General features: G+C 36.4%; 1 protein-coding gene across 1 annotated transcript in view; it reads left to right on the forward strand.

Moving 5' to 3' along the window:
* LOC135195834 (sushi, von Willebrand factor type A, EGF and pentraxin domain-containing protein 1-like) overlaps positions 1-14,813 on the forward strand; it is a 78,384-nt gene that overhangs the window by 45,087 nt on the left and 18,484 nt on the right. Inside the window, exons 5-12 of the mRNA XM_064222343.1 lie at positions 7,217-7,422; positions 7,557-7,644; positions 9,736-9,860; positions 10,165-10,380; positions 11,184-11,387; positions 12,764-12,873; positions 13,101-13,203; positions 14,319-14,395. Coding sequence (XP_064078413.1) covers positions 7,248-7,422; positions 7,557-7,644; positions 9,736-9,860; positions 10,165-10,380; positions 11,184-11,387; positions 12,764-12,873; positions 13,101-13,203; positions 14,319-14,395 — 1,098 coding nt within the window. The 5' untranslated portion in view covers positions 7,217-7,247. The remainder of the gene's footprint in view (positions 1-7,216; positions 7,423-7,556; positions 7,645-9,735; positions 9,861-10,164; positions 10,381-11,183; positions 11,388-12,763; positions 12,874-13,100; positions 13,204-14,318; positions 14,396-14,813) is intronic.

Raw genomic sequence — 14,813 nt, forward strand, 5'->3', positions numbered from 1 at the left:
CCAATATGGGTTTGTACAGTAAGGACAAAATAAAAATTTCAGTCACAAAATTCACGGAAACTCAACGTAAAATGTGACAAATAAATGTCGTAAAGGCGGAAACTTCAACGCCAATACGGGTTGGTAAGGTAAAAAGGGAGAGAAAAAAAATCTTGTCATGAAATTCACGGAAACTCGACGTAAAAAGTGACAAAAAATGTCGTAAATGCGGAACCTCAACGCAATTACAGTTTTGTGAATAAAAGGGAAAAAAAATCTCGTCACTAAATTCATGGAGTCCTCACGGGAAAAACGTGGCAAATACAGTTGATAATAAAAAATGTATATGGGATCTCCCTTTTGTTTCTTTTTTATGTATATCGTCTCGAGGATGGAGATGGGAAGTTGAAAAAATATGTTATCTTTTCTTTACTACCAACGCAAGTCCCTTGAACCTAGCTTGCTCAGAATAGTTTGTACACATTAAAAGGGAAGAGGAAAACCCAGGATAAAATCTCTCTAACCCTATCAAAATACACCGCTTTTTCACAACCCCGTCCCTTTCTTAGCTCATGCGGACCTAAGACCCTCCCGTTCGCGAATTTAAAACCCCAGAGAATTAGCCGCACGCGGGCTGTATAGACTCTAAACAGGGAAGAACGAATCACAAATGATTTCAAGGCCGGGCTGGAACTATGCTAAGGCTAACCTATGCCCTTGTTCGAAATGCAAAAGTATTCGCCCTTATTTGATCACTTTCTGCACAGAGAATAACGAAAAAAAAACATTTACCTTTGATTTTGCTTATCCTAACGTTAAGAATGTTTTATGCTTACACTTTGTTTTTTTCTTTTCTTACTTATTGACTCATCTATCCCTTGGATAGATTTCGAGCCACGTGGTCGGGGAATTTAAAGATCCTATCCCACTTTAGACCTGCGAGATTTGCCAGAGAGAGAGAGAGAGAGAGAGCTAGCACGCATTGTTTCACATAAAAAAAATAACACACGAAATATCTTTACAACGCAGGATTCGCAATTAACTAGCAATTCACGAAATATGGTACTTATTTTCGTTTTGAAACTTACTCCCTAACCTCTATTCTTCATACCATGGCACATAACATTAAAATTTCTCTCTCAAGCTTTAGTTTATCGACCTACACATGGTCTATTTCCTATCGATATAAAGGCAGGCAGATTTATATATCCCTAACTAGAATACCTAGTTCTACACAAATACTAGAAAATAAAATAAAATTTACCTTATTCCTGTTGTGGAGAATTTGGAAACCTTGCTTTAGCTTGCTCATAAAAAAATTAAGGAATTTAGATTAGTTTCTTTTGTGATTTTAGCTTAACAATCGCTTCTATGAAATCCTGGCAAGGTCGCCAATATTCAAAATTCCACCTCATTTCCTCACAGAAATGCAATTACTCTGAAAATTTAGGCCTTGATTGGAGGACAAGGGGTTTGAACAAAGGAAAAAAAAACTAAACTTGTCAGGCATAAGGCCGATCTTACTGAGGAGGGAGGAATTTACATAAAAGCTGGACTCTAGTTTTAAAGCACTATATTCACAGGAATTTACAGAGTTCCAGGAACACAAGGGGCAGGGGAACCACTTTCCAGTCCACCCGAACACGTGGCGGGAGCACTCCAGCCACGGCATTTAGGAAAATTGCGCAACGGATCAAGATTGCAAGCTTTAAAGGATTTCCAATTCCTACCACAGCCAGGCACATCATTTGTCTGCAAATAGAGGACACAATCATAATGCAGGATGCACACGAGGGCGAACGTTACTCACCACTTTCTTTCAATAAAAAGGCCGCTCATGGGGGAATGAAATAACTGGGAATTTACACAAAAAAACTATTTCGTGGCTTATCTTCACTAGGGGGATGTTACTAGGTTCACAGGGGAGTAATCACAGAATTGAGCCCAGATGGCGGAGGAATGAAACTGCAAAAATCGCCTTGGAAAAAAAAATGGAAATGAAATACAGACAAAGGTAAAAACAATTCCCTAGCTGAAATGGAATTTCCCTAACAGTACCTTATTAATGAGGTTGGACGTCTTCTCCTTGATGTCTCAGCACTATGGACTTTTAAGATATACTTGAGGCTTCCCAAAGCATGGGAAAGCCAGGCCCAGGAGGAGGGGGAGCAGCGGCGTCTGGAAAGGAGCCAGTCTCTGACCTGGCCTAGGTCTGGTGTGCCTCTGAGAATGGGCTGCTTCTTTCTAGGCCTTTTGAAGTGGTTGCCCTGCAGGGGGTAATTCCAAGCACCAATGGGAGAAGAGATAGCTTTTTCAAGAGAAAAAAGGGAGAATGAAGAGAATGGGTTTCTTCCAAGTGGAAAGGGCAACTTGTATAACATAGATGTATTAAAATTGGGTAAAAGACTATTTCTTTCCTTGGTTCTAGCTTAAATTCTTGAACATATATATATATATATATATATATATATATATATATATATATATATATATATATAGATATTATAAGATATAATCCATAATATATGATTTATATAAATTTAATATATATATATATATATATATCTATATATATATTATAGTATATATATATGTATATATATGTAGAATTATATATATATAATTCCAACTTTATGACCAATACCACACACCATTTTAAATGCTCGTTACATCGGAGCATTTTCTTTCTCAATGAACACAGGTCCACAGAAACATTTCTGTATAAAGGTAATGCCTCGTAAGGAAAATGAAAAGCGAGAAATGCTGAGACCTTTCATTCTTAACGTAAAAGGTCGTTATGACAGGAAGATCTCGGCAGTTCTCGCTTTTCCTTTTCCTCCCTGGCTTTACCTTTATTTATATAAAGCATCACGTTTTGTATATTTCGTGATCAAGTTATTCACACACACACACACACACACACATATATATATATATATATATATATATATATATATATATATTGCTACTTTCAAAATGCATATTTCCCCTCTATGAAATGTCATGCAGAATTGTGCACATTTTTTCAGATTCCTAGATAGCTTAGAGGTAGGATGTTATAAAATGTGTGTTTCAGATTTTGCATTACATATTGTAAAAGAATATATATATTATATATATATATATATATTATATATATATATATATATAACGTAGAAGTAAAAAGAGAGAGATTTTCTTTGTCTGTTCGAAACTATGATTGTTTCCCCTTTTATGTCAACACTTTGAGATTGGAGGGTTTGCAAGATCCGTTTGCTTTCCTAATTCTGTCAACACGTTTGATAAGCAAGCTCAAATCTTCATTTATGTTTTGAGAATCTGTCATCGTATGAGATAAGGCTTCTCCTTCGTGTCGATCGAGTAGAGTATGTGTCTGTTGAGCAGAATCGTCTCATACGTGTATGTCTTTGTCAAAGCCACATGCACATTTCACATTTCTTTATGAAGTTGCATCAGATTTCGGAGCTTCTAGAAGCATTATTGTCTCAGAACGTTTTGTCATCTGCCCTGTCCAGTTTCCGTAAGGAAGAGAATTTCATTATATCATAGAACCTCGAGGCGGTCAGATCTCTCTCTCTCTCTCTCTCTCTCTCTCTCTCTCTCTCTCTCTCTCGACATCCTTGAGATTACATTAACGTAACGTAAATTGGTCACTCGTAACTTGTGAGAATTTCATATTTTATATTTCTTAGAATTTATTTAGTGCTATTAAGTGTTTTTGTGGAATCTGAACAAACATTGTTTCGTAACGGCTCCTGGTTTTTGTGAGTGTGAAACAAGCCTGCAGCAAGAAAGAAAGAAATTGGTATACCAAGGTAAAGTGTGTTATATTTTTATTAGTTGCAACTAATAACTAATAATGTTAGGAACAGTGATTAACTAATAACTGTTAGGAACAGTGATTAACTAATAACTAATAACGGATAGGAACTGTGCTTAACTAATAACTAATAACAGATGGTTGCGAAGGTTTGGTAAAAACTGTTGGTTACAATGTTTTGAGTGAAAAAGATTTACACTTTTACACATTGCGTATTTTTTTTTTTATGTTTGTTCCATTGTTTGTGCACTTGTTCATTTTCTTATTGAAGTGTGTCTTTTTATTTTATATTTTCATTTGCATTCATAACTTAATTGACTTATTTATTTTCATTGCTTAATCATTGCACATTTAATTAAATTTAACACTTGTGAATTAATTTGCATTTACTTAGAATTCTTTTCAAGTTTTATTATTGTTTAGCACTTGTGAATTAATTTCAAATTTTCAATTATTGCCTAACACTTTTGAATTTTGATTGAATTAATTTGCTTGAATTTTGTGACAAATTAATTTTGATTTAATTTTACTTAATTTGATTCAAGAATTAATTAAACTTTACTTTGTTTTCAAGTAACAGTAATTTTCCCTGATATTGTGAGTTTTAATTATAAATTTTGAGTTTAATAATAAATTTTTTTATTTAAAATTTTTATAAGTATTTCATTTCTAACCAGTATATTTGCATATGATTATGATTATGATAGGTAGAAACATAGAGTGGTGATTGATTTGCTTTCCTTCAATTTACTTGAAGTGACTTAGAACCAGGGAAGTACTTAGACTTCTGAAATCAGGGAAATACTTAGACTTTTAAAAGTTGTTGATGGAGTGATGCCCTTTGATTAATTTAATTACTTCCAAGATTACCTCACACCTGTTTTGATGAACTTAGTCTGATTTTCTGCAATACTGGTAAGTGTTAAGGGATCACTGTTGCCTTTAGAGTATTCAGTCGTTTATTACGTGTTATGAGGGTTCAGGTGTCTGGCTTTTGGTGAGGTAATAATTGATGAATGGTAACCAGATACTTGGCACTTCGTAACAATATAATATATATATATATATATATATATATATATATATATATATATATATATGTGTGTGTGTGTGTGTGTGTGTGTGTGTGTGTGTGTGCGTGTATGAATAACTTGATCACACACACACACACACACACACACACACACATATATATATATATATATATATATATATATATATATATATATATTCCCCTCCTTATTCCCTAAACTACACAAACTGGTAACTCTTACCTGTTGCCAACGGTGCCCTGTCTGTAAGATGTCACGAGGCTTATTAAGACTGCGTAAATATAAAAAATACTATTTATTTCCCAAAGCAATTGGTTATAACAAAGAACAAAATGATTAACAAGTCATAATGGCATAAACACCCAAATCTACCATAAAGAAACCAAGTAAAGATAACATTCTACCCTCCTGACTAAGGTTACAGTCTCAAACCCCAAAAAGTCATATTGTCTCGTATTAGTCAGGTTTGGAATTGGACCCATCTGTAATAAAGATAATAGGTATATAGACGTCCCCACGTCACTCTTTTCAAAGTATTTACGTAAAGAGAGTATTTTCACACACTCTCTCTTTTTCCAAAAGGTAACAGTTTTTTTCTAAGTTTTTATTTTTTTAGAATGTGTCCTACCTTTTCGATGGGGCGCCTTTTCTCCGACACTCGGAGCAAGAGCAACCACTTGACCTTATCTCGATCGCACAAAAGAAAAATGCGTCTTCCACAAGTACCCTGAACCAGTAGGCCTGTAATACGCGTACAAACGAATGTACATGCCTCGCAAACGGGGGAACGGTCTCTGAGTCAAGTTGCTTGTTCAGCAAATACCTTTTTCTCCAATGTGAACTTGCAGTGTACCACCTCTTGTCTCTAGGTGAGGAGAGCTATGTGACTTTACTATCATATAAAACACTTTAAACATATTATTAGCCATTCCTCCTCTTTCCACCTCCTAGAGGAGCTCGGCTACCCCATGCTAGCTCCCGCCTAGCCACTAGATACACAAGCGTCTTACAATATATATAAAACCAGAGGCTGGCTCAAAAAAAAAATAATGCACTCCCGTCGCACACCATATCGGCAACTAATGCCCAATGTATCAATTTACCATGTGACTTAGCGCCACCTCCGTTGCCGGAGCACTTGTGCTTCGCCGAATGCATAAAAGTTTAAGAACTCCAAGCACACAAATGGCGATCAGTATAGCGCCTAACATGATCATTACTATTGGTATAGTATAACGGTCATTGAAAAAAAAAGGTTCATCTTCGCCACTATCTTCGAGCGGCGGGACTGTAACGGACTCCACTGTAGGCGGGATTCGAACCGCCTTATGGCTTCCATGTAGGTGTCGGTGGAACGCCTTTATCGACGAGTTGTAGACACGCCGACTAAGTACCATGAAGAAGTCTGTAAGAATCCTGCAGGAACTCTCAAACAGCTGGGATCCCTGTAGAACGAGCGAATTGTTGTAGACGCAGGTCGAGTACGTAACCCAACTCGAAACAACTCAGCACGCGCCATTATTCAGCGTCTGCGACCCTCGTGAGTGTATCCAACACCCTCCCGTCGCGAAACTGTAGATTCGAAGTTTTCTACTGAAGTAAACGTGGTCACCACCCCGTTATTCTATGCAAGTGCTACTCGCACCCGCCTCATCGAAGACTGTAGACTCCTGATTTATCCCCGAAAGAAAATATCGAAGACATCTCATCCTTTGCCAAGGCAGTCCACAAAAATGCCATTCGTGTGTAGACTTGACTCAACCTCTGGCACTGTAGAACGAAGTCGTCTCCCTTGCCATCCTCACGTAGAGTTGGGAATTCTCCAAAGTCATTGTGTGTCCGTATTTAAAAGGTCTACATGGTCATAAAATAACTATACATATATATGTGTGTGTGTATGAATAACTTGATCACGAAATATACAAAACGTGATGCTTTATATAAATAAAGGTAAAGCCAGGGAGGAAAATGAAAAGCGAGAACTGCCGAGATCTTCCTGTCATAACGACCTTTTACGTTAAGAATGAAAGGTCTCAGCATTTCTCGCTTTTCATTTTCCTACGAGGCATTACCTTTATACAGAAATGTTTCTGTGGACCTGTGTTGATTGACAGAAATGCTCCGATGTAACGAGCATTTAAAATGGTGTGGTATTGGTCATATAGTTGGAATTAGCGCACGAACATTTAGGACTATGTTTCATAACCCATTTAATATACTATTTTCGAGTTAATCAGAAGGATGTTAAGTTTGCAAAATAAATTATATTTTTGTTGCTCAAGATTTAATTTAAATGCCTTAGTTAAAAAGAAGGTATGAGAGAGGGTGGGAAGAGCCGTCTTTATTTAATTTCTCAAACTTTCAGATTCGAGGACTGGTCGAGTGGATATGACTATATGCCTCAAGATGATATCTTAGCTTTAGCAGGAGAACGTATCCCTAGTAAGCCATTCCGATATGCCACATTGCCAGCAACCTTGAGAGGCGACGTGAACCTTACTGCAGTAGGTAATGTTGTGGGTTCGGCCCCACAAATCAGTTATGCTGCCTGTCAGCTCTATGGCCCCCGAGGTAAGTCATGCTGATGAGAGCATTTTTCAATAGCCGTTTCCTTCCTATCTGTGGGTTTTGAAATTCAAAGATAATGTTGACCAAACAAATATTAAACGTCTATATATCTGCTTATTTCAACATGACATTTTCAGGTTGCTGGACTAACCCCCCGGTACTCGCCGAGACCACGTACCAGGAATGGAATGGCCAGTTAGAAACAGATACAGTAGTTACGCACAAGTAAGTGATAGCATTTGATAAAACTTGTATATTAGTCTTTTGCTTTGCAGTAATCTGATACATTGTTACCGGAGGGGAGATCAAATGGAACCTTGAGTTCGCAACATCACAGAACAGTGAAATAAACAAGCTAACGATTGTCTTAATTAACAGGCTAGTGCCGTCCCGAAACAACTAAACGTAAGCTTCCTATTTTGGCCAAACACTTTTTTCTATTACGGGACATTGCATATGAGTTGTTCATGAGATGGTGCTCAGTCAGTTTCTTGGAGACTTTGTGATATCTTTATTGATTTCAAAATTAGTTCTTTACCAACGAAGTTGAATGACTGGGTAGTTTTGCCTTGTGGTATGCGACGTTGGAGGCGAGAAGGATGATGATTGTGACGTTTGTCTGTTCGTGTTTATGAACATAATATTCCGAAAAAAAAGCAGCAGCGAATTTAGATGAACCTGGATGTAGGCAGTTGAGCAACACCTCTTGATGTGTGGATGTACTTAGATGCATATTTATAAAGGCTTGGTGACCTGCTTCCATTCATTTTGATTTATTAGCATTCGCACATAAAGTAAGGTAATCCAGCATTGTAGGTTTTTAATATGGTAATAACGATGATAGATTTTAGACATCTTCTAATGCTAATTCATATAGTACTGCTTTCATAGCCTTGGATGAGATATGCTCTCTAAGGATATAGAGTATTTGGTTATGTCTGTTTGTGTGTTTGTACAGTGTTAACAAAATGTTTCGAGAATGGTTGAATAGATATAGGTGAATCCAGGCGACTTGATGGGTATTGATGAATATTTAGTAGTTACTCGCCACCGCCCATGATACTTTATTTTTCTTGCTATTAGAGAGGCAGATAAAACCAGACATTCCAGTATTGTAGGTTTAGTTTTAAGTTAATAATGATAGTCATGATCGTAATGACAGTAGTAATGTTAATCATCCATCGGTACAGATTTATTTATTTAAGTCAGTGAAGGGCTGCTGATGATGGTGGTGACGATGCTGTTCATCAAGTCAGGTATTATTTCATTTCTTCTAAGCAAATGTTTTTTCTGTTTTTTAAGCCACTGCATTCGGTTGAAATAGCCAAAATCACATAGAATTTTCTATTTCAAATAGATTTAACAGTTGATTTTGATACCTCTTCTAAATGACTTAGCAGAAAAAAAATTAACATTTATCTTCTCCAAATTGTCCAGTAGACCTTTGTTTAGCTTTATTAACGAGTTCTTGTTACATATCTCTACACTGGAGTACTATACTAAAAAGAAATTGTATCCCTAGACTGAATATCTTAAAGTTGTTTAGAATAAGATAGGTATTTAATACAGAAAAGGCATACTATCCTGTTGATTGCATATTTCAGTGTCCTGGATTTAGTTTGAATAAAGTTTTAGAGTGTCGTAACTTAAGTTTTAAGTATAATTTTCTGAGAACATATCCAGAAATTTGAGTGATCCTGAGGACTTCACACTGGAGCAGGATAATATCAGGAACCGGGGTCAGCAGACCCAAGAGTTTTAGGAATCGTAGAGAACAATTACATATTGATTAGAAATTTTATATTTTCCTTAATGAGATTTTAGGAATGTGATGACAATAAAACACTTGGCTGCAGCTTCAGATATATAGGTATGGCGTGTTGACCGCCATTGTCTCTCATAGTCCCGTATGTAAACAAAGTGAGATAATGCTTCTTGATGGGACAACACTCGTATCAAACTTTGGTTACAAAACAGAGAAGGAGAAGGCAGGAGCAAAACATAGTACATCCTTAAATAATAATATACCACAGAGAGTTTAAGAGTTGATCAGTTGTTCTCGTCTACTCATTTTGTAAGCAGTAGTAATCGGATCAACCTAAATTTTCAACGATTTGTTACCCACCAAGGATTTTTTTATCAATATGTCCACATCTATCCTATTTCCATTTGCCAAAAATAACGGTTGGTGTCCCAGTAGTAACATGTGAGCACCTGGAATTGGTTTCTACATTATTTCTGCCAGTAAGTAAAATTCTTGCTCTAAAATGGTAAATAATTTTCATGAAATGTTCTGTTTTTCATTCCCCAATACAGATGCTTCCCTGGATACTTCATGAATAACAGCATCTCGAAAACCGAACAAAAGGTCACGTGCTGGGGTCAGTTGGGCGGATGGGTGGCCCCCGAAGACGAGATCTACAATTGCACAATTTTGGAAGGTGGGTGTCATCCATTTCACTTGACACTGAAAATGAGCGGTTACATACAGTATCTCGTCCTCCTAGAGAAACTGGAGTAATGCTCGGCCACTCCCTTTTCAGTTATCCTATGAGGTAATATACGGCGTTCTTGTTCTGGTAGAAACTTATGAAATATCTGTTCTGAAAGACTTTCATTGCTTGTTTTACTTCAATGCCTCCAGAGGCCACAAGAAAAACTTGTTTTTCATCATCATCTTCATCTGAAACCTTGCATTGTCGCCACCCTTTCTATTTTTGTAAAAGGAAATTTTCTCCTTTCCAGTGTGTGGTTACAATAGATTCACCTGCAATGGGTCTTTGCATTCAGATATCTTGGTCTCTGAGGATTTCCTAACACTAAATTCCAGCATCCAGTTTACATGTCCACCTCGGAAGGCAATGCCTGGAGGAGCTACAAGGATGAATTCCACCTGCATCTATGACCCCGTGGAAACGCCGCCCTACCGATTTGATCCTCTGAATATCCCTCCCTGCACTGGTTAGCAAACTTATGTTTTCATTCCTGATGTTATCGTACTTTTAATTTTCCCTCTTAATTAATCAGATTTTTTTTTTTTTTTTAGTGCTAAGAAATTAACAGTCTCGTGAAAAACAGCTTGTGTAATAAAAATATCGGCAATTATATCGTAAACTGTATTCCTATGTAGAAGACAAAAGCAATTACTTTCGAACACCCGAACTGTGTTCTTCATCAGCTTACGTTTATTTTTAGTTCCGAAGGTATTTTTATTACCTATGGTTAGTGAAAGTATTCTCGTTTTTGCGTATATTTATGGTTTAACTGTGGACTGTGTTGTGTATTCACCACTACTTAACGCTTTGCTCCCCTCTTTACCACGCAACATTCCAGTAAGTTGAAGCTTGGTCTAACTCGGCATTTGTGAATAAAGTAGATAAAAAGTCGCATTTGCTTAAATTTCAGTGTAGTCCGAGAGACGTAGTCGAATCTAGCTTCGTCACAGACATCAGGTACAATTAGGTGCCAATATTTTCCTTTAAAGTTATGTTTGTTTTTAAACGATAGTTATATGGAGATTAGTAAAAGGAAAAACAATTTTGCAATTCATTCACCGTTCAAAGAGCATTGTTGTTAGGTCTACACATCCCAGGCGCAACGAGACAGAAAGGCGGCAAAGAAGATCACTGCCAGCCAGCACTTGGTAAAAAATAGTTTCTCATAGAAAACGCAAAACGTAGAATCTCGAAATTAGATAAGTATGGCCACTTATGATAACGGTAAGGTTAACCTGAAATCTTTCAATCGTTACACTTATTCTTCAGTATGCGTCGAGAACGTCAGCATTGATAATGCCACATCCGACTGGATAAACACGAAAGAATATTCAGAGGGCATGGAAGTGACTATCACCTGTGATGAAGGTTTCATGATAAGAAATAAAAATGGAAGCGCCTCCAAAACCTTCACATTTAAGTGCGATGCTCTAGGATGGAACATTGCCCTCAAGAGAATCCGGTGTTTACCCGGTAAGTGAAACATAGTTGATGTATGACATTTTTAATCTCAGAAACACGAAGCTTGTTTCTCTTGAGTTCAGTATAAGAATTTCTCCAATGTTCTAGGAATTCACTTCTGTAAAGTTATTAATAAATTCCAGCCTTTATAAAAAAAAAGCAAATTCTGAGATCATTGAATTCTGTAGAAACATAAATTCGTATAGTTTGAGACGAATGACAATTTACCCTAACTTTTTTCCATGAAAGCTAAACTTTGCAATGTCATAACTAGTTGTTTAGATGTTGAGAAGTTATAAACTTTTGTAAGCCTCAAGAATTATTTTTATTTATAACTTGAAAGTAAAATAATCCTGACAGAGTTCACGAAGTATTTGTGGACATATTTGGACACATTAAATATCTGCCTGAGCTTTACCTATGGTGCCATATAAGTGTATCGTTATCCGGATTTTTCTTGAATTCCCTTGGTGGTCGTAGGTTATTTTCTAGTAGTCCCACACAAATAGATATTTATATATGAATAAGTAAATGAATAACCATATGTACAAAAACTTAGACAATCTCTGACGAAATTATTCCATTTGCTTGATCTTGAAATGGGCTGTATGTCCTCGTGTAAATATGGCCAAGTGGAAATCTATGGAAAAACACGAATAATATACCTGACCTACTGAAATGAATCATTATAGTAGAAATAAATGCAGTAGCTCGTTAGCTAACAGCCGGTAGAGTCTATTTGACTTGAAATAAACGCCTTAGTACTATAAGCAACTCATGTTCACCTCCCTGGAACACTGTCCACATACTCGCACGTCCTTTTCCCTTTGCGTCAGTTTCACCCCACTGGTTCATTGTGGAATTTGGGACGTTGTTGGTTATAGTACTGTTATCTATCAATAGGAATTTATTTTCCTTTTGTTATCTAGAATAGAAGATCAAAATTCAACATAAATTTATGATTGGCGAATATGAATTCCTAACATAGCAAATTCTATATTAATAATCAGTTTCGAACGTATTATGGCCTGAATTCAGTTACGACTAAAATTGTACCCATTAATAGCGTAACATTTATTACATCATATACAGAATAGCTTTCTAAAGGTACTTTGCTCTCTTTTAATGGCTTCTGGTTGACGTTTAGGAGGAATTCGGAGCAAGGGTAGAGAAGAGCAAGAGGTAGAAAAGTAAGTAAAGGGTTGACAGAAAAGAGGATTACGGAACACAAAATCCTGTTGGGAATGAAAGAATTGATTTGACAGGTTACACAGACTTGATGAATGACAACTGGATCAATCATAGCAAAAGACTGACTAACCTGTAACACGTTATTATACAAAAGGACACCAAATTTTTAGGGCTTAACTAATGCAAAATCTTTTCAGTATGCAGCAGTCCACCCAAGCCTGGCTCCAACATGTCTATAAATGTGACGAGTTTATTTATTGGAACTAACCTGACCTATGTGTGTGATGAAGGAACATATATCCCTACCGTAAGTGTCTTTGCAGCTTTTGTTTCTTTTCAGTCTCAAAACCTGTATTTTCACCTAATAGTATTGTCTGAGCAGTCATTTAAATACCTCAGGAGCACTGGCTTTACAATAGAAGTTTTATGTTCATATGCAGTTTTTTATTTAATATTCGCAGGACTTGTATGCAGCCAGAAATTTCAAATTTAGGTACACATTTTCTGATCCCATTTTCTTTCTCTGTTTGACAGACTTTTCCGAACACTGTGAACTCCACCAGTGTCACATGTGAAATGGACAGAACCTGGAATAATTCACTGGGATTAAATGAGACAGAATTGTACTGTGCTAAAAGTAAGTTCTTAACTAGATTTGTTTCACTGTGTATTTTTTATTAATGCCTTGCAGTTTTGTAACTAGGAATTTGACATTCATTCTAGTGCGTTTTCATTGCTTTTTACTGTATATATCATTCTTAGGCAATTGTTGAACTCGGACTATCCCTCTACTACTGTTTGTTGTAAAGTTGATGTCTGTAATTTCTGTGGCTGGAGCTGATTTCCCCACTTATGGACAACAAAACCAAGCTAATTGAACATCACTCAAGCAAGGTTGAGTGCGGTATGCAACGGTACAGGGTTGTTAATTCACTTCATAGTGTTATACTTGCTTCTTATATAGTTTCCAACTTGCTATCCCCATGCGCTGCCCCATTGATGTTCAAAGGTCTTACGTGTCATTATCATTTGCCTCATTGTTGGTTACCTATTCATGTACCGATCATATCAACCACAGCTTATCTTAGCTGATCGAACGACCAACTGTTTAGAGAGTATGTTAATGTGACTTACTGCTTTGCATTTTTCTTATAAGGGAATGTTACTACCTGCGTGAGAACCTTAAGGAATTGACTACGTCTTGACATCAGGAGTCCTTAAATCCAAATTATAAATCAGTACCAAGACTAGAGCCCTTCTACTCCTCTTTTCTTCCTGTAAATTGTTTTCAACTGAGAACATGGGTTGACCGAAAAATTTGGAATGTGCTCTCTTCATATGCTCTTGTCTAAGCTTCAGAGAACCATCTCCTTAGACTTGAAAAGGTTGATAAACTGAATATAGAATGAATGATGGCTTTGCTACAGTAATGCAGAAACAATCCTGTAGCCATGAGAGAAACCATGAGTTGAAATAACATTTTCTCATTGTGCTAAAAAATCTTGAATAAATAAAATGAAACCATTTACTGTCTTTCTTGCTGAATAGTTAATTTGTGACCTTGTAGATGTATTGAACGCTTATCAAATGAAAATAATTAGACAGTATTTCAGTCTTTAAAAAGTGTAGCCAGTGAAATGAAAATCTGATACAAATACTCTGGCATCTGTTTTGTACAGATGCATACGTGTGTTAACAATAGGAAAGAGGACATTTATCCTCTTAAAATATTTTAATATCTTCCAATTTCAGTTTGTTTTGATGACCCTGTAACTTCGCCTTTCGTCATCACCACTTGGGACAACGTCACTAGGACTGTCGGAACAAAGGTTAGATACACAGTCTTTCTGAGGCACCGCTCCATTCCTAAAACCGTGAATTTCTCATCTAAATCTCAATGTGTTCATGCCTTTCACATTATAATGGAAGCCACGGATTTAATACTTGGAAGTTAATTTCTATTTACACACACACACACACACACACACACACACATATATATATATATATATATATATATATATATATATATCTATATATATTATATATATAATATGAATAACTTGATCACTGAAGTATATAAAACGTGGATGCTATGTATCATAAAGGTTTTTTTTTTGCCACGAAGGAAAAATGAAAAAGCGAGATAAGCCGAGTACTTTCGGTCTTGTTCCGACCCTTTAGTAAAGGGTCGGAACAAGAGCGAAAGTACTCGGTTATCTCGCTTTTTCATTTTTTCCTTCGTGG

The sequence above is a fragment of the Macrobrachium nipponense genome, chromosome 16 (genome assembly GCF_015104395.2).
Source record: "Macrobrachium nipponense isolate FS-2020 chromosome 16, ASM1510439v2, whole genome shotgun sequence".
In the NCBI taxonomy this organism is placed as follows: domain Eukaryota; kingdom Metazoa; phylum Arthropoda; class Malacostraca; order Decapoda; family Palaemonidae; genus Macrobrachium; species Macrobrachium nipponense.